The 20,007-nt window shown below is 43.8% G+C and overlaps 1 protein-coding gene across 1 annotated transcript in view; it reads left to right on the forward strand.

The window, feature by feature from the left end:
• The first annotated feature begins 11,735 nt into the window (after positions 1-11,735).
• EXOC6 (exocyst complex component 6) overlaps positions 11,736-20,007 on the forward strand; it is a 158,056-nt gene continuing 149,784 nt past the window's right edge. The window contains exon 1 of the mRNA XM_056130400.1: positions 11,736-11,860. Coding sequence (XP_055986375.1) covers positions 11,760-11,860 — 101 coding nt within the window. The 5' untranslated portion in view covers positions 11,736-11,759. The remainder of the gene's footprint in view (positions 11,861-20,007) is intronic.

Consider the following 20,007-nt stretch of genomic DNA (forward strand, 5'->3'; position numbering starts at 1 on the left):
CACCCGAACTCCCTATTTCCAGGACTCCCCAAACAGGTGTGTGTGACGCCTGAAAGGATCCTGACTCAGGCCAGGATGTTTTCTGAGCTCATAAAACCTTCTTGGGGTCCTGCAGATATATCGTTAAGGACGAAGGCTGAGCTCAGCAAACCAAGTTCATGCTTTGCAGGCAGGAGGTCCGGGTTTGATCCCGGTCACTGCATGGTCTCTGGAGCACCACCAGGAGTGACCTGAGAACAGAGCTAGCAGTAACCCCTGAGAATCTTTGGAACTGGCCAAAAGGGAGAGGTGAGGGAGTAAGTGGTACACATCCCCATTCTTGGCCTGTCTGTAGTTCAATTTGATATCTATAATTCCTTTGCTAGAAGTGACTCCTGAGCACTGCCTAGTATGTGTCTTCCTGCTCCCCCCTCCCCCTCACCTGCCCCTGGTCCTTAAACTCAAACGAAAACACTTTAGCACAGGTCCTGATGTCACAGCAAGTCTGAATCATTTGGGTTCAGAAGTCACAGCGTGTCTGTTTGCTATAGCGGGGCCTGAGATAACAGACAACATCGTGAACACATTGATTGGTCGTGCAAACTTAGTGGGAGGTAAAGAAAGGAGACATGTCCAAAGAAAGCGCTGCAGGGAGCTGGGAAAAATAGGAGGAAAAGGGAATTGTACAAGATGACGTACCAGAAGAAATTTTTGTAATTGTTTTATGATAACATAATTGTTTTACGCTTGTATCCACAGCCACTCTTGGGCTCTTTTCCAAAAGCTGACCACGAGGTTTTACCAGCATAAGAGCAAACAGGATATTGTTATTTCTTTGACATTATGGGGTTTTTTTTGACATTATGTTTTTAGGGATGAAAATAACATGCCTTTCAGAAAGGGCAGGAATATTAAAAACAACTGAAAACCATAACTAACAACCTAAACTATACACACAGTGAAATTTTAGGATTTCATACTAAAACACATAATAAATTCAATTCAGTTGTAGACAGTCTAGAACATTGCTGTTTTTAGCTTCAGAAATGTGGGATTTACATTAAATCCTAGCCCACTAAGCATATTAAGATCAGAGGCTTACATTTTATGAGTTGTCTGGTTTTGGCCTAGTTTCTGAGGTTATAAAAAAGAGGGATAAACAGTAAAACCTATTTAAAATAATTAATGCATGTGAAGTGTTCAGTGCGTTGTAAATGCTCAATAAATATTAACTATTGTTATGTCTAACTTACATCTGGGATATATATTTCAGTGTAATTGAAGTCTGTATGTTGGAGCAGTGTCTCCTAACAGGAAAGCATTTGGTTTTCCTTTTGGACCCCAGCATATTACAAAGGAGCCACAGATAAAAATAGCATAAATGGTGGACTAGGCACAAGATTAGGGGGACAGCCATAATGAAAGGGGACCACAGAAGAGGACAAGCTCTGAAGGGGGCCACAGCCAGAGAGGTTGAGAAGCACTGCTTTCGAAAGTGGGGATCCATACTGAAAACATCTTAAATCCTCAACGGAAAATATTGAAGAATGCAAATTTTATTTTGGTTGTGTAATAGGGGAGAGAGGTATTCCTTTTACAAAATCCACTCAAGAATGCTTATGTCATAATACAATGTCATGACATCTTTGTTTAATCTCTAGTGAGAGTGATATAGTTTGCTATATTTATATATGGATGTAAAGCGTAATCCAGGGGGTGGAGAGACAGTACTGGGGTTCAGGTGCTTGTCTTGCACACAGCCAACCCCCAGTTCTATGCCTGCGACCACATATGGTCCCCTGAGAACTGCCGTAGGTCACTCCTCAACACAAAACCAGGAGTAGCCCCTGGACACTACCTGGTGTGGCTAAAGCCCAACTTTCCATAAAATAGAAAAAAGTCCAGAGAAATTATTTAGAAATAATTATGAGCTCAATAGTGGCTCAGGTCTGCTAAGTCTACAGTGTCTCAGAAAGGCCTGGTGTCTTGGAAAGGGTGGTCTGTAGCTATAAATTTTCACTACATGATACAGGATCAAAACTGACAATGAAGAGAAGGAAAATTAGAGGAGAAAGAAAAGAAAATCATGGTTGTTATACGTTGGGAGGAAAAAAAGAGAGAAAGTGGGAAACTGGAACTTGGTGAAAATAATATTGCTCTTTGGCCTCGGGTTGTAGCTCAGTAGCAGTTGTTTAATCTTCGATACAATAGAGAGAGATGTTCAAAATCCAGGTATTCCAGCTAGGAAGGTAGTTTTGTTGTTTTTGTTGCTGTTGTTGTTGTTGTTTTTGAGTCACATGCAGAAGCTCTCAGGGCCTCTTCCTATCTGTGCTCAGGAGTAATCCCTGGCAATGCTCTGGGGACAGTATGTGATACTGAGGATTTGAACCAGGGCCATGGCCTGATACAAGGCAAGGGCTTTGCCTTTTCAATATTTCTCTGGCCCCCTAGTATTGTTTATTTAGTGATTGAGTGAGCATTGCCACACCCAGTGATGCTAAGGGTTTACTCCTGGTTCTGTACTCAGGAATCACTCTTGGCAGTGCTCGAGGGACCGAATGGGATGCCGGGGATCAAAACCAGGTAGGCTGTGTGCAAGGCCTTACCCCTTCAACCGTCTCTTCAGCCCCTAATAGGTCTGTTGAATAGATGTCATGAATTTGGCATGAAATGGATTTAAAACAATGACTCATCCACAGAAAATACTCATTTACTCATCTGTTCAGTAAATAGGTGTTTATGGAACACATGCGGTGGGAAATGATCTAGGCTTGGCAACAGTTTTGCCATTGATTCAGCATGCTCAGGGTCTGGAAATTCCCTGTTCCCAGGGAGCATGCACTGTAATGAAGGGGACTTGAAACTGAAAAGTGGTGACTAGTGCTGTGAAGAGTAACAAAATAGGTTGAGGAAGAGCGAATTCTACTCTCTCTCTCTCCTATTAGGCAGAAATGCCATTAGGCAGAGAGTGGACAAGGAGTGCTATTAGCTACATTACCATTATTGTGATTTCATCATAAAATTCATTTTTCTGAAAGGAAAAATAGCGGGATGAGGGAGCAGAGAGGGAAAATGTGAAAGGCAATAAAGGAAAAATAAGTGGGGAAAAGAAAAAGGAATAGAAAATGTAAAACTAAGTGGTTAAAGAGTAAAAAGGTAAAGGTAAAGGTAAAGGCCCTCCCGTTGATCGTCGATTTGCTCGAGCGGGCCCAGTAACGTCTCCATTGGAGACTTTGTTGTTACTGTGTCTGGCATATCGAATACTCTCGGTAGCTTGCCGGGCTCTCCGAGAGGGGCGGAGGAATCGAACTCGGGTCGGCCATGTTGGCCGCGTGTAAGGCGAACGCCCCACCCGCTGTGCTATCGGTTAAAGAGTAAGAACAAGGAATAAAAGCCAACAACGCGGTGCCAGCAAGATACTCAATGGGGCGACTACATCAATTCAAGTGGGAAGAAGTTTGGATCTCCATCACTTGTACGCCCCTCCCCTGCACTTCTAGGACTAACTTCTATTGGGAGAGACCCCCTAAGTTCAGAGTCAGGAATAACCCCTGAGCTCCACATGGTATGGCCTTCCAAAAAAACAAACAAACAAACAAAAAAAAAACCAGGAAAAAAGAGATGGAAAGGAAGAGGGGAAAGTAGAGAAAATACTTGGTGTTATATGTTGGGGGAGAAGAAGAGAAAGAAAGAGGAAGACTGAGGGGTTGTAGAATTAGTACAGGGGTTAAGGTGTTTGCCTTGCACACCTCTGATCCAGGTTCCATCCTGGCACCGCATATGGTACCCCGAGCTCAGAGCCAGGAGTAAGCCCTAAGCGTTGCCAAGTGTGCTAAAAAAACAAAACAAAAGAACAAAAGAACCCTGAAAAACAAAACAAGCAAGAAGAAAGGGAGACTGGAACTCAATGAAAATCATATTGGTCTTCTGCGCAGTAGTAGAACTTTGCAGGTATCCTGGGTTCCAAACCCTGACGCTCTCCTTTCTTCCCCAAATACTGTTCATTAGCTTATTATTGTTTTTAAAAATGCTTATCTTTGGGATTTGCAAGATAAAAGTGCTTTCAGGACATTGTATTGAGGGCATTATCATTTTAATTTGTTGAATTTAACACAAAGTTGATACAGCAAGGTCACAATAAAACACAAGAAAACATAGGTCTCCTTATTGAGAAACTGGAGACAATTACACGATTGTGATAATTAAGCCAAGTGCTACTACCTAATCACACACCAATAAGTGAACCCTGTCTGAGAGCTTCGCATGGAATCTGGCACGCAGTAAACAACAAAACAATTGTTAAATGACTGGAACTCAAGGCCAATTGCTTTTGAACTTCTCTGAAGGCTAGCCCATATTTCCGAAAGAAAAAAATGGATTTTATTTGGCTTAAACTTTAAATTTCCTTCTATTGTTTTCCACCATGAACTCTAGATCTTTATGGAACAATGAAGTCCTGGACATAGTTTTCAGTAGAAATCCTCCCAGCTCTGCGGGTTTCTTTCAAATTCTCTTGCTCCTACAGAGAATTGCCACTGGGTGTCACTGCACCAATGGGGCAGGAGGCATGCATTTGCCATGACAAGTCTAAGGATTAGTCCCTTAAAGAGAACTCAGTCAAGATTTACTCTACTTCCCATTTTGATGAAGTTCTATAATCAGATAACAAGGGCTCTTAAATTATTTAAGAACTATAAATAATAATTAGAGAGTTCTGAAGAAGATGAAGTATGGAAGTCAGGAAGTATGTAATAGGTTTCCGGGATAGAGGAGGATACAACCCTTTCATACAGGTGTACTTAACTTCCTGCAATACACTTTGACAATATTAAGCGTAACATCAGAAGTATTTAATTTCATTTTGTTTTGTTCTGTTTGGGGGCTACAACCAGCGGTGCTCAGGAATTACTCCTGGTTCTGTGCTCAGATTCACTGCTATCAGGCTTGGGAGATTATATGGGGTGCTGGGGATCCAACCCAGGTTGGCTGCATGCAAGGCAAGTGCCTACTACTTTACCATCATTCCAGTCACACAACACCAGAAGTATTGAATGTGGACCATTCATTTTTGGGGACTGAGGGAGATCACGTCCAGGCAGTGCTCAGAAGTCCTGGAGGTCACTCAGGACAATACTGCTCCTAGCAGTGGAGATCTGGCTGTTCTGTACTCAGCCTGCTATATGGTGCTTCTCAGGCCCGGCGATCCTCAGGACCACCAGGGCCACACCAAGCATTGCATGAAGTGTGTGGCGTTGGGAGCGTCAAACTCCGGGCCTCAAGCACACCAGTTCTTTGAGCTCAAAGAACTCTCTCCAGTCCCCAGATCATTCGTTTAAAAAGATTAACTGAGCTGGGCAGCGAACAAGATAGATGTTTTCCTGTGACTGCAAATGGAGATGGTCTCAGTAACCTGTTAGCACCACCGTGCTTGCCTCAGGGGATGAGCCCTGTTTCCAAGGAGAATAAAGAAGGGGGAGTTCTGGGGGGCTCACTCCAGGGCGGTCTAACCCAGAGACAAAGACTCATTTTTCTCTCTCTACCTTGGCAAAAATATATTTCAGACTCTTTCCACTCATAGAAAATTCAGGGAAAAATAAGGTTCAGGTTCAGAGAGGCTGAACACAAACTTAAGGTATCTTGTTAATGATTAGCAAGGAGAACATTTATGTGTTCGGGTTTTATTTTGATGTTATCAAGAAGGAATCTAAATTCTGGGTTTCCTGGTTTTATAACAGAGGCCCGATAATTCCAGACTCCAGTGCTAATGTCGGTGGAGTGCTGGGCTAAACATTACTCGTACATTTTCTCCTGTGGACTGCACGCCACCAGATGAACGAGGCACTGTTCCTGTCCTGAATTCACATTTGAGGAAATTGAGGTTTAAACAAGTTACCTAAGTCTCCTGAGACTGAGATCCGATATGAGAAGGAGATGAGTTGGAATTTGAACCCGAGCAGTTAAATGCCAGACCAAAGCAGCTGCATTCCTCCAGCTCCCGAGGGAGAGGCTTTCCCGAGTCTGTAGCTGGAAGTGTCAGTCATTAACTGCTAAGAGTGGATTTTATGGGCTAACTGTGTTGCTGTCTAATTTCATACCGGGCACAGTACATCTCCTGTTCTTCTGATCTTCCTCGTGACTCTTTCCCATCTAGCAGTTCTGAAGAGAAAGTGGTATGGAATTTGATTTCTGGACATCAATAGTCATGATTTGGAAAAAAAAACTTGCTAGGTACCTGCATTCAGCCAGTGGGTACCCCAAGTGCCCACCTCTCATACCAGACTAAATATTTTTTCATTAGGTCAAATAACATTGAAATATTCTGGGGGATTGACTTAAAATTTTATTTACTTATTTATTTTTGGTTTGGGAACTCCACCCAGCCATGCTCAGGATGTACTCCTGGCTCTGAGCACAGGGCTGACTCTTGGCAATGCTCGAAGGTGACCATATATGGAGCCAGGAATTAAAACAAGGTCAGCTGTATTTTAAGCAGGGTTAAGCAGGTGGCTTAACCCTGTATTATCTCTCCAACCACTTGGTTGATTTTTTTATATGGGATAAAGTTAATAGCGCTATCATTTCTTTTTAAAAATTTTAAGTGTTATTTAAAAAATTTTATTTTTAAAATTGAATCACAGTGACATACACAATAGCTCTATCTTTTCTAACTCACCAATTGTGAAGCCTTGGCTAAATCTTTTCATCTCTTTAAGTTTTGTTCCTTGAGATTAAATTAAAGATAGCAAAAGTACCCCATGGGATTAAGCCAGATTTTACTACAATTAGTGCTAATACAATTACCATTAAGTTGGTAACAATAAGGCAGATAACGTAAAGAGCTTAGGAAATAGTGTTCGATGAATAAATACTATAGTTCTTACTTGATCTACAGCTGAAATTGTTATTTTAGAGGCTTTTAGTAATTTTCCCTCCACATTTATGTGTTTGCTATATCATGCCCATGATCAAATGTATATAACTAGTTATTTATGGCTCTTGGCTTTAAATTCTTAGCATGATCAAATGTACATAACTAGTTATTTATGGCTCTTGGCTTTAAATTCTTAGCAGAAAACCTTCAGGTAGTTACGGAACTGTCGGAAGTCACAGAAAGAACCAGCAAGAGCTGTTTCAGAAGTGGTCTCTGGACTTCCTTCCATCTTAACTTGACGAGTGGGGCAACTAGTGCTGTGATGTGAAGTAATCCTCCGCAAGCAGGTGCGGAAATGGCTGATGTGAGGAGGACCAAGGCAGGGCGGCGTTGCCAGAGTAAGGCATTTTGGAGCTGGATTGGGATAGATGAGTAGGATTGGTGAGAAGGGGGAAAGGACTTGATAATGAGTGTTCAGAAAACCATTGACCAACTGGGTGAAGTAGCAGGCCTGGGCCACATGCATTGCTTTTCTTGATTTTTTTTTTCTTTCTGGTTTTGGGCTATACCCAGTGGTGCTCCAGACTTACTCCTGGCTCTGTGCTCATTGATCACTTCTAGCAGGATTGGCGGGTTGGAGGGAGCCATACGCAGTGCTGAGAATCAAACCTGGTCTGCCGCATGCAAGATAACTGCCTGGCCTGCTGTGCTATCGCTCTGACGCTTCCTTACCATAATGAACTTTGGTCTTGCTCTCCAACTAAGCCAAGGCGACCTACCGCTTCCTGCAGAGAACTGAATTTCTAGTCTCCAGGTAGGGAGGTGTAAAACTTGCCCTAGTTTCTTACGTTTCAGTTACACATTCAATTTTTAAAACGTTTCTTTTACCCTCTCAAGAGCTGAGTCCACAATTAGAATGTGCTAATAACATTAAGTGGTGGTACCCCAGTGACTGGGGAGACAGTTGAGCGAACAAAAATTCAGTTTTTCACAACTCAATATTATCAATGGTATACAGGGCGAGAATACTGGGGCCTGGGTACGAGAATTGAACTTGCTTGTAGCAGCCCCAGATGTAATGGGTCCCTTGGGTACTGCCAGAGGTGACCTCTAAGCACAAGTTGAGAACAGTCCTTTGGCCTAACTTTTCTCTCCTCCCCCCACCATTTTTTTTTTACTTGCTCTGTAGATAAAATTTTATTTACTTTTATTGAGGCTCATTGGTTTACAAGACTGTATATGTTTTAGGTATAAAATTCACACCTTTTCAAACCACCATCAAATTACCAGTCACCCTTCACCATAGTCCATTGTCCTCCCTTTCTCTTTGCTGTATGTGTGTGTGTGTGCGTGTGTGTGTTTATGTGTGTGTATGTTTATTTTTTCAGTACTCAGGACTTACTTCTGGCTCTGAACTTAGGGATCACTCCTGGCAAGGTTCAGGGGGCCATACGGAGCTCTGGGGATTAAACCTGGGTTGACAATGCGAAAGGCAAGTGTCCTACCTGCTGTACTATCTCTCAGACCCTTTTCCTTCCTCTTTTAAGGATAAATTTTAAGCAAATAGAGGAATAAATGAACTTTATATCCTCTGTATTGTTTATCTTTATCTCAGTATTGTTTCTACCATGAGAGATTTAGATAGACATGAGCAGCAGGGAACAGGAGGTAGCAGAATACAAGCATATTAGAAGGCCCTCCCGTTGATCGTCGATTTTGCTCGAGCGGGCCCAGTAACGTCTCCATTGGAGACTTTGTTGTTACTGTGTCTGGCATATCGAATACTCTCGGTAGCTTGCCGGGCTCTCCGAGAGGGGCAGAGGAATCGAACTCGGGTCGGCCATGTTGGCCGCTTGTAAGGCGAACGCCCTACCCGCTGTGCTATCGCTCCAGCCCATATTAGAAGATGTTTTATATATATATATATTTATTTTTTCCTTTTTGGTTCATACCCAGAGATGCTCAGGGGTTACTGCTGGCTTTGCACTCAGGAATTACTCCTGGCAGTGCTCAGGGGACCATATGGGATACCAGGGATCGAACCCGGGTTGGCCGCATGCAAGGAAACGCCCTACCCGCTGTGCTATTGGTCTGCCCCGGAAGATGTTATATTTAAGGTCAGTTTATAAAGAACAAGTTTGAAGAAAGTAACTTTTTACAATTTGATATTGCTTTAATTTCCTAATTGTTGCCAGATTTATCAAACTCCTGCATTGGAAAGAAATGTTCCTTTCTCTCTCATCATGAATTCTTTTCAGTGGCTTCCAAGTTTCAACATAGTTTACATAGTTTTCAAAACCTGACCAGCTTTTTGTTAGCCATAGGCAGAACTCTGAGACGAACAATAAGAAATTTTGAAAAAAGTCATCTCTGAATTCAAGAACCTTATTGTGACTGTGGAGTCTGATGGAAGTAAACTAAGGAAGATTGATTTGTTTGTTTCTACATAGTCTTGTAAATAGGATTTCCCACAGGATATCTGATTCTCTATAATTAAGACAACAGAAAAAAGATTTTTGATGGGGGGTTTTTGGTAGAAGAAATAGGTTATTAAAAATTATATGGTTATAATTATATAAGATCTTGAGAGCAGAGAACCTTTTGTGACCTAGATCTGAAGCAGAGGGAATGACAATAGAATATTAGTCAGAAACACACTGCTATAGTTTTAAAGTCAGAGAAAGAGGCGATCAACCAAGGAATGTAGGAGGCCTCTAGAAGCTGGAAAATGTTTGGAAATGAAATCTTCCCTAGAGTCTCTGGAACTGACCATTTTCACCCTGTGAGACCTTAGCTAAACTTTTTTTTTTTTAATTGAATCACTGTGGGAAAAGTTACAAAGCTTTCAGGTTTAAGTCTCGGTCATGCAAATATCAAAGACATTTCCCTTTACCAATACTTATTTTTCACCACAAAGAACCCCAATAAACCCCCCCTCCCAAGCCTCCCAATGCCTGTGAGGCAGATGAATTCTAGTTAACACTCTATCTACTTTGATTTGATTCATTGTTTTGGTGCATCAAAAGATGCACCATTATTATTTAGAGGCTGGAGCGATAGCACAGCCGCAGGGTGTTTGCCTTGCACGCAGCCAATATAGCCGACCCAAGTTCGATTCCTCTGCCCCTCTTGGAGAGCCCAGCAAGAGTATCTCGCCCGCACGGCAGAACCTGGCAAGCTACCTGTGACATATTCATTATGCCAAACACAGTAACAACAAAGTCTCACACTGGAGATGTTACTGGGCCCGCTAGAGCAAATCGCTGAACAACGGGAGGACCGTGACTGTGATTACACCCCCAAATCAGACATGCTGAAAAGGCATTGTGAAATAATTGGTTTTCTATAGCTGGTCACAAGAATCAAATGATGTCGCGTGGCCGCAATAGCGGCCGCGCGATTTTGGATTTCTGGTATTTTGCTTATTAAGCCTGGAAGTATTTCTGCTGAGATTGGTTTCTGTGCTCTGGAGCCATGGCCATGCCGGAGAGCCACTCGTGGGGGGCAACTTGTGACCACGGTAGGGCGTGAAGGACAAGCCAGGAACGCCCCCCTTCCCATGAGGTTTCAGTCGCCCACCTTGGCTAAACTTTTAACCTGTAGAACTGTAACATGCCAGACTTGAGGTGTTCTAAGCTCCTAAATTTGTGGTCATTTGTTATAGCTATAATAGAAAATAAATACAACAGCTATGTGCTGTAGACAGATACTAGGTGTATTTGTGGTCATTTATAGATGAAATATGAAGGGAGGAGGTCTTTGCCTACTGTCACCCATCTGTGAAATGGAAGAATCAGGGATCAGATCGAGCAAATCCTTCAGATGTGCTTTTATTTATTGTGTAAATCCCCCTTCTAGGACTTCACTATGGAGGAAGATGGATTTTTATCTAGTAAAAGTTCATTGAAGGAGCTGAGCTACATAGCAGGAGAGTGAAGAGTTTGGTTGACTAAATGGGAAATTCAGAGTCTTGAATTAGTGGAGATCAGAAAACAGTTCCCCCTCAGATTGAGTTTGCACACTTCTACTGATTAATCACCTCCAATTCCTGCTTTTATCTGACAAACTGGTTTACTCCGCATTTCACAAACATGTCACTAAACAGGCCTCTTCTACATCAGTGCCTTTGCCCTTACTATGCTGCCTCCTTCCCCCCTGCCTCATCTCAGACACAGTAGCAGCATGGGACACTTGATTCAAGGATTTTGGCACGAAACCACACATTGTCATAACATTTTTGTTTTTCATTTTTTAATCTTTCTGGCACAGATGATTGCCAAGGTGACTTGCTTCTGTGGACTTCCTGCAGATAGGGACACGGATCCACATAGTTGGTTGTCATGCTTGTTTACTGGCCTATTCCTAAAAGAAAAAAATAAAATCTAATTGGCAAAGACTAATTCTATCGAATTTGGTAAGTTACACCTTTTCCTCTCTGTCTCTCTGTCTCTGTCTCTCTCTCTCTCCCCCACTCCGAGTACATCCTTGCCAAATGGGTCTTAACACAGACAGTGATTATTCGAGGGTTGACGGTCCTCGCTCCTAAATCATCCCCAGTGCGTGGCAAAAGGTCTGCACGCAGGATATGAAACAGACATTAAAGCAAGGTCCGGTCTTGGCAATAACGGACAACTGGGGTAAGGGAGGAGTCAGATCTGCATTCCTCGTTGCCGCAGATAACAACTTGGCGTGGGGCAGGGTCCAGGCCCGAACTGGTGGCCCGGGCTGGGCCCGCGTCCGCCCAGTGCTCCGCGGCTCCGCGCTCGCCCCGCCCCGTCCCCGTCCGCCCCGCCCACCTGGCCCGCCCCGCCCCTTGCCCCGCCCCCGCGCCCGCGTCCCCGCCCCCTCGCGCTCGCGCCACTCGCCGCTCGCCCCCGCGGCTCGCTCGGCGCCTCCGCTTCCAGCCAAGATGGCGGAGGGCTCCGAGGGTCCGTGCGCCGTCCCGGAGCACGAGCGGATCCTCCAGGAGATCGAGAGCACTGACACCGCCTGCGTGGGGCCCACCCTCCGGTAAAGTTCTCGTTCCCCCGGGGCCCGCGGGCACAGGTGGCGCCGGCCGCTCCCCGGCAGCCGGGCGGGGCGTCCGCCGCCGCGGCCGCGCGCGGGGCCGCCCGACAGGTGGTGCGCGCCGAGGCGTGCGGGGGCGCCCGGGACGCTGCGCCCCGCGCGTGGGGGCTGCGGGGGGCGGCCCGGGCCCCCTGTGCGGGCCTGGCGGCTGCCCGACGGCGCGCTGCACCTGTCGGCGGCGCGGGCCCGCCCGGTGCCGCCCGAGCTGTCATCGCGCGCCGGTGGGTGTGGCCGCCGAGGTGCCCCTGACCCCCGGCCCCGGCGGGCGGACGCCGGCCCGGGCCGGGGAGCCGGAGGACGCGCCCGTCCGGCCCCGGGATCGCCTCGGGTGACCGGGGCTGGCCGCGGGGCTGCTGGCGTGCCCGCGAGGTCCGGGGCGCGCGGCTGCGGACCCTGGGGTGGCCCGGGAGACTTGGCCCCGAGCGGGACCCCGGCGGGGCGGGAAGGGAGCGAGAGGGGAGCCCGGGGAGCGTGGGCGGGCGTGGAGGGGCCGAGGATGCTCGCGGGCGGCTTGGAGACGTGGACGTTTTTTGCGTCTTTACCAACGTGTGATCCGCTTTTGCATTCTTCCCCCATTTCTTCTTCTTCTTCTTTTTTTTTTTCAAAGGATCTCCACCTTTTGAAAGACAGTTGACAGATCTTACTAGACCTCCCGGCAGCATCCTAAGTTGAAAACGCCTAGGGGATGCCCTCCCTTACCTGACCTTATCAAATGTGTTCTGAAACAGATTTTAAGCTTGTCGTTGGGCGAAATGACATAACGCAAATCTTATTTCGTAATAAAGTGTTGATTGTCTCGTGTAATTTGTTGTGGGTTCTCACTGTGAACGTGTGCAGCTATAGAGCACACCGGGCCTGAGGAATCTTTGACACATTGAACTGCAGTGAATGGCTGGGCGATGGGCACGGAACGGATTCAGGGTCACCAGGAACTCCCCGTAGCGTATCAGTTGTTTAGCTTGGTCGTGATCGAAGTACTGATGGGTATCGATGGGGTACTGATGGAAGTTTTGGCTCACTGCCACGGAGCGGGTTAGAGTAGACTAGTGCGGTTCTGCTGAATGCATATGGCTTTTGGACCATCTGATGTCAAAAAAAATTGTTGTTGGAACCGTGATCGGTCAGGGACCCTGTGGACCAGGTAATGAGTGTTTCAGTAGAGCCTACTACCCTGTTAGTTCAGTGCTGTGGGCATTATGCTTGTCCATTTGATTAGGTGGTGCTGGAGAACTTGTACTGGGCTCAAGGCCTTGAATGCCACAGACCCAGGTTGATGCCCTTATACCCCCGAGTGCTGCCAAGAATAAGCCCTGAATACAGCTGGGAGTGCCCACACCTTTTTTACAAAAAAAAAAAAGTGTCTTTGAGTCAAAGATATTATCTTTTGCAATGTTGAGAAATTGTGATTAATCATTTAGGGAATCTGGGACTGACTGTGCTTGATTTTTGCCGGATATGCTTCTTGGAAATGGGGCACTGGAGGTTTTGTGGACCCATGGCTGTGGTATAAGGGAAGGCAGTGAAAGTTAGAATGTAAATTTATTTTGTATTGAGAGTCTGAAGACCTTGTTTCTTGTTGTGCCCTAGTCCTATGACCGAGGAAGCATGCAGTGATCAGCAAAATTTATTTAACTTCACGAGACCATAGTTTCCTTATTCGCAGATTGGGGAGCACTGTGTGTTTAGATGCCAGAGAATCAAGGAGATTGGGACTTTCTCGTTTTTTCACTTTTGTTCAATCCCGAGCACTTAGCTGATGCATGTTTTGCCACATGAAATTTCATCTGTGATATGATAACATTTTCTTAGTTTTTCAGCATGATCATTTTCATAATACATTATACAAAGGAGAAATGAAGGGCTGGAGCAATAGTATAGAGGGTAGGGTGTTTGGCTTGCATGTGGATGACCCGGGTTCAATCCCTGACACCCCACACTGTCCCCAAGCTTGCTAGGAATGATCCCTGAGTGCAAAGCCAGGAGTGTGGGAGTAAGCCCTGAGCACAGGATATGACATTCAGAAAGAAAGAAAGAAAGGAGAAATGATAGAGTAAAAAGAAGCTTTGATTTTTCCACTGCATAGTGAAACTGAAAGAATTATAGTATGTGATAGTTATCACAGAAAAAGGTTCAGTCTTGGAAACAGTTTTGGTTATACAGATGTTGTATCTTGGGGAAATGTGCGAGTTGGTATTCTTGAAAAAAAATATAATCAGTTTAGAAGAAGAAAAAGAAATATTTTTATATATATGTGTGTTTTATATATATGTGTATTTATATAATATATAAATATATATATTTCTGATATATATATAGATATCTACATATCTATATATATCTTGGTGGTGCTCAGGGCTTACTCCTGACTTTGCACTCAGGAATTATTTTTTTGTGGTGCTCATGGGACCATAGGGGATTCCAGAGTTTGAACTTGAGTCACCTGAGTCATGCAAGGCAATGCTGTACTCACTGTACTATTTCTCCGGCCGTAGCACTAAACATTTCTAACGGAAGAGAATGGTTTCAGTAACCATTTACCTTGTTTTCTAACATATGGAACTTCAAAAGGAAGAGTAAATGAAATGCAAAGAACCAAAGAAAGGATGAGAAAGGTCAGAGTGGAAATCATCAAAACAGAAACTAGAAAATAATTGAAAAGTAATGAAACCCAAATCTTATTCTTCCTTTTTTCCCCTCTCATTTTTTAAAATTAAGGAACTGTGGTTTGCAAAGTTATTGATAGTTGAGTTTTAGGCATATAATACTTCAGCACCAAACCCGCCACCAGTGTCAGCTTCCCTCTCACAGTGTTCCTGTATTCCTTCCCTACCGTACGCTTACCCTGTCCCTGCCTGTCAACTTGACAGGCACATTACAACATTCCAGTGGTCGCAGTTCAGATCTCATGTTTTCAGTTTTGAGTCTGGGTTTTGAATATATGGCGATACCGCTCATCCGTGTATCATCAGCGTATTTGAAGCCCTGATGCCTGTTCATCCGTTGCTTCCAGTTCTCTTCTTTCCCCCTCTTGGTTTCTTTCCGTCTCTGTCCTCCTCTCTCAACACAGGGTTCAAAGGTGATCTAGGCATTCCCCTTTAAATACATTTCTTCATCCAGCATTTTACATACTACAGATAAGTGAGATTATTCTGTATTTATCTTTCTTCTTCCTGCTTACTTTACTCAGCGTAGTATCTTCTAGTTCCAGCCATGTGGCAGCAAATTGCATGATTTCATCAGTCCTTGCAGCTGCATAGTATTCATTGTGTGTATATACCATATCTTCATAATCTATGCGTCTGTTGTTGAACACCAAGCAAACCTGGTTCTTTTAGATCAATAAAATTGGCACACCTCTAGAGAAAAAGGAGATGAGACCAATGATTGGGAATTACCAATTTAAGAACAGTAGCAGGAATGAGAGAACTAATTTGACTGTAGAGTCTGCAGAAATTTTAAGAAGCTAATCAGGCTGGAGACGTAGCACAAAAGATTAGAGTAAAAAAAAAAAAGATTAGAGCGAATACTTTGCACGTGGGAAATTTAGCTTCAGTATACCTCATAGTCCATTGAGTATTATGTCAAGAGCAGTTCCCAAGCACTGCCTGTTATGGTTTAAAAACATAAAACATAAAAAAGACGATGAAGGAATATTATGAGCAATTTCATGTCAGCAAATTTGACAGTTGAGAAAAAATGGAGAAATTAAACACTAAAAGTATTTAGCAAGTTATGGCCATAACATATAAAATTATATCATGACAACATGCAATTTATTTTAAGAAAACATGTTGATTTAGTTCTGTGTTTCCAGACTTATTTGGCCTGTTGCTCCCCTTTTAGAAAAAAAAAAAGTACTTAGTGTCCCTGGAAGTCTTTAAGAGAGAAACAGGAAGCACCATCCCCTTAGATGGTTCCTGTGTCCCCAGGGGCCCAGAGCATTATTCCTCAATATGGGTAATTCTGGCTTAGCATTTGAAAAATAAGTCATCATAATTTACCATATTAATCTTAAAAAGAGAAAAAATTATATAGTCGTAATAGATGCAGAGATATTTTTGACAAATCTATGATCAGAAAACTTCTCGGTCTATAAAAAGGCCAAGTATGGGATGCTGGGAATAGCTTAGGAGCATATGTGCATGGTGGGCTTGGGACTGTGAGTTCGATCCCCAGGGTTGCCTGCATACTTGTGCGATTCTGGCAGCACAGCTGTTTGTGATACTTGGTGCCACGACAAAATTTCCTGAGGCACCACAACAAAGTTTGTGTACAACACAACTGCACCCCCTGGTGAATACTGAAATTTAGTGTGTGAGAGCTGTCACCAAGTGTGCAGTCCTCCAGCAAGTACTGCCCAAAAATCCAAAAGAGGACCAGAGAGAGAGTACAGCTGGTAAGGTACTTACCTTGTAAGCAGCCAACCTAGGTTCAATCTCCAGCACTGCATATAGCTGCCAAGCACAGCCAAGAGTCATTCATCATCATTCATCATCCTGTTATTCGTTGATTGCCTCGAGCAGGCCCCAGTAACGTCTCTTTCATCCTAGCCCTGAGATTATATTCAAGGCCCTTTAGGAGAATGAGACCCATCATTGTTACTGGTATTTGGCATATTGGGTACGCCACGGGGAGTTTGCCAGACTCTGCCCTGTGGGCAGGCTACATTCGATAGCCTGCAAGTTTGTCCAAAGTAGGAATGAGATAATAAGATGTCATAAAAAGATGTCCTGATAAGGTTCCGGGAGCTGGATTTTATAGTCTCTGAGTCTTGGCCACTGATGGGATTACACGGCGCCAGGGGGCCAGGTGGTGGGTGTGACCCCCGCCTACTGGGATTTGGAGGATCTGGGTGGAGGATGCTCGACTTCAATCCTAGTAGGCTTGGAGATCTCGGCCCCGGAACCCGCGTGGCTTTGTCCCTCTGCCAGTACCTTCATGTGTGTGGAGAGTGGTCTCAGCATGGTGGTGGCTGGTCCTGGAGGTTTTTGGCTGCCGGAGCCCAAGAGTGATCCTTCATAATCTCTGGGCGTGAGCCAAAAACCATACCAAAACGAAGGACTTTAAATGAATAAATAACCTCCTCTCCCACCCTCCCAAAACATGCAATGGGCCAGGGAAGTAACTCAAAGGGCTAGAGCATGTGCTTTGCATGGAGAAAGCCCTGGTTTGATCCCTTGGCTCTGCATGTTCATCTGAGCACTGCTTTCTCCAAAAAGGAAATTAAAAGGAAAAGAAGAAAAGAAAAAGAAAGCACTGCAGCTCAGGGTGTGAACACTGGAGAACACTGCAACCAAAGTATACGTGTGAGCACCACAACAAACATCTATCAGCACCACAGCCAGTTTGCAACCCGTTGAGCACCACAATAAATTGTGCATGTCCTACAACCAAGTATGTCACTCCTCACTACCCCACAGACTCTGTAACCAAGTGTTCAAGGATTGCAACCACGTGTATTAGACACTGGTCTGAACAGCAGCAGGAAGGGAAATAAGTGTATATAAACCCATAAAACCCTTACATCTTACGTGAAACGTACAGTGGAAAATGGAATGTTTTCTGCCTAAAGTCAGGAGGAAAGTGAGGACAATCATTCTCACAGCTTTTTTTCAACAGTGTACTGTAATTCCCAGGTAGCCTAAAAATAAGGGGGAAAAAATCGAAATAGGCTTTCGATTTAAGGCAATCCCAAATAAATCTTCTTTATTTGCAGACAAAGTGATTGTCTATAGAGAAAATCAACTATTATCTATAGAAAAGCTAATAGGATTGGTGAGTTTAGCAAGAATGTTGGATACCAAGTCAATATTACATAACTAATTCCATATTTCTGTATGGTAACGACAGTAGGCAACAAATCCTAGAGGGAAATATATATCTCGGAGAGCCCGGCAAGCTACCAAAAGTATCCCACCCACACGGCAGAGCCTGGCAAGCTACTCTTGGCGTATTCGATATGCCAAAAACGGTAACAATAATGGGTCTCATTCCCCTGACCCTGAAAGAGCCTCCAATATGGCAGCATTGGGAAAGACGAGTGAGGAGAGGCTGCTAAAATCTCAGGACTGGGATGAATGGAGATGTTATTGGAGCCTGTTGGAGTAAATCAGTGAATAACAGCATGACAGTGATACAGTGATGCTACTGATGCACATTCAAATCCCGATTTCAAAATTGCATTAAAGAAGGGGCCAGAGTGAAAGTACAGTGAGTGAGGTGTTTGCCTCGCTTGTGGATGAGGTGGTTTTATCCTGTCACCCCATATGGTCCTCTGAGCTTGCCAGGAGTGACCCCTGAGCACAGAGCTAGAAGTAAGCCTAAGCACTACTAGTGTGGGCCAAAAACAAACCAAAAAAATTGTATCCAAGGTTATAAAATACTTAGAAATTGAAAATGACAAAGTTGTGAGAGGCTTGAACATGACAGTATAAAATGTTACTGGTTGAAATTAAAGCAGATCTAAGAAAATGTTCACATATGCTCTATTCACAGATCTGAAGATTCAACCTTTTTATTTTCTTAACTAGGCTTTTAGTTAAGGCAGTCCTCAAATTCCAAAACTTAAATTAAAAATTGAGGGGCTAGGGGCTGGAGCAATAGCACAGCAGGTAGGGCGTTTGCCTTGTACGTGGCCAACCCGGGTTTGATTCCCAGCATCCCATGTGGTCCCCTGAGCGCCGCCAGGGGCAGTTCCTGAGTGCAGAGCCAGGAGTAACTCCTGTGCATGGCTGGGTGGACCCAAAAAGCAAAAAAAAAAAAAAAAAAAAAAAAATTGAGGGGCTGAATCAATAGTACAGCAGGTAAGGTGCTTGCCTTGCAAGTGATTGACCTGGCTTAAATCCCTGGCACCCATATGGGCCCTGAGCCTACTAGGAGTAATCCCTTAGTGCAGAGCCAAGAAAAAGCCCAACAAGGTATGGTCCATAAACAAAAACAAAAAGTAAAAAAATTCCAGCAGATTAAAAAAAATTGATGCGCTAACGCAACATAGATCAGAAGTTTAAATGCAAAACTGAAAGCATAGGAGAAAAATCTTCATGACTATGGTAGGCACAACTTTCTTAGCTATTATTCCAAAGAGATATGGAAAATTAAAAAATGGATGTTGGACTTCTTAAAAATTGAGAACATTTGTTCTTTACAGACACTGTTGAGCAAATGGAAAGATAAGCCACAGATGGGGAACAAAAATGCTTGCAAATTACATAACTGATATTAAAAGTTGCACCCAGAGATACAGGGAGATAGCATAAAGGACCGGAGTGTATGCTTTGCATATAGGAGTTGAGACAGGATAAACCCACTTGTTCACGGTGTAGAATCCTTCTAATATGTAATTGGATTTTGTTTGTTAGTATTCATTTGAGTAATTTTTTATTTTATTTATTTATTTTCCTTTTGGGTCACACCCGGTGATGCTCAGGGTTTACTCCTGGCTCATGAACTCAGGTATTACTCCTGGCAGTGCTTGGGGGACCATATGGGATGCTGGGAATCGAACCCAGGTTGGCCACATGCAAAGCAAATGCCCTACCCGCTGTGCTATCACTCCAGCCCAGTTGAGTACTTTTTAAAAATCTATATTCATAAGAGATATTGGTCTATAGATTCAAAAAATATCTTTATTTGGTTTTGGTATTAGAGTAATATTGGCTGCACAGAATGAGAGTGTCTTTCTTCAACTTTTTGGATATGAAGGATCGTTTTTAATTCTTTAAACATTTGGTAGAATTCATCAGTGAAAACATCTAACTTTCCTTTATTGGGGGGATTTTGATCACTGATCTCTTTATCTCTTTTTGTTGGTTGTCTCTTCAGATATTTTTTTTATGATGTAGAAGTACTGCTATTTATTCAGCCATTGATTAAGCTGATAGAATTGGGCATGAACTCCACATTACTTTTTTTTTTAAAATTCAGAATGTTAATTTTATTTTCTTATTTTATTATTCCCCCCCTTTCTATTGATTAACTGTGAGATACAGTTACAAAGCTTTCATGTTTGAGCTTCAGTCATACAGTCTCCAACTACCCATCCCTTTACCGGTGCACATTTTCCACCACCAAAAATCCCCAGTATTTCCCCC

This window comes from Sorex fumeus, unplaced genomic scaffold, assembly GCF_029834395.1.
Source record: "Sorex fumeus unplaced genomic scaffold, SorFum_2.1 ptg000078l, whole genome shotgun sequence".
Lineage (NCBI taxonomy): Eukaryota > Metazoa > Chordata > Mammalia > Eulipotyphla > Soricidae > Sorex > Sorex fumeus.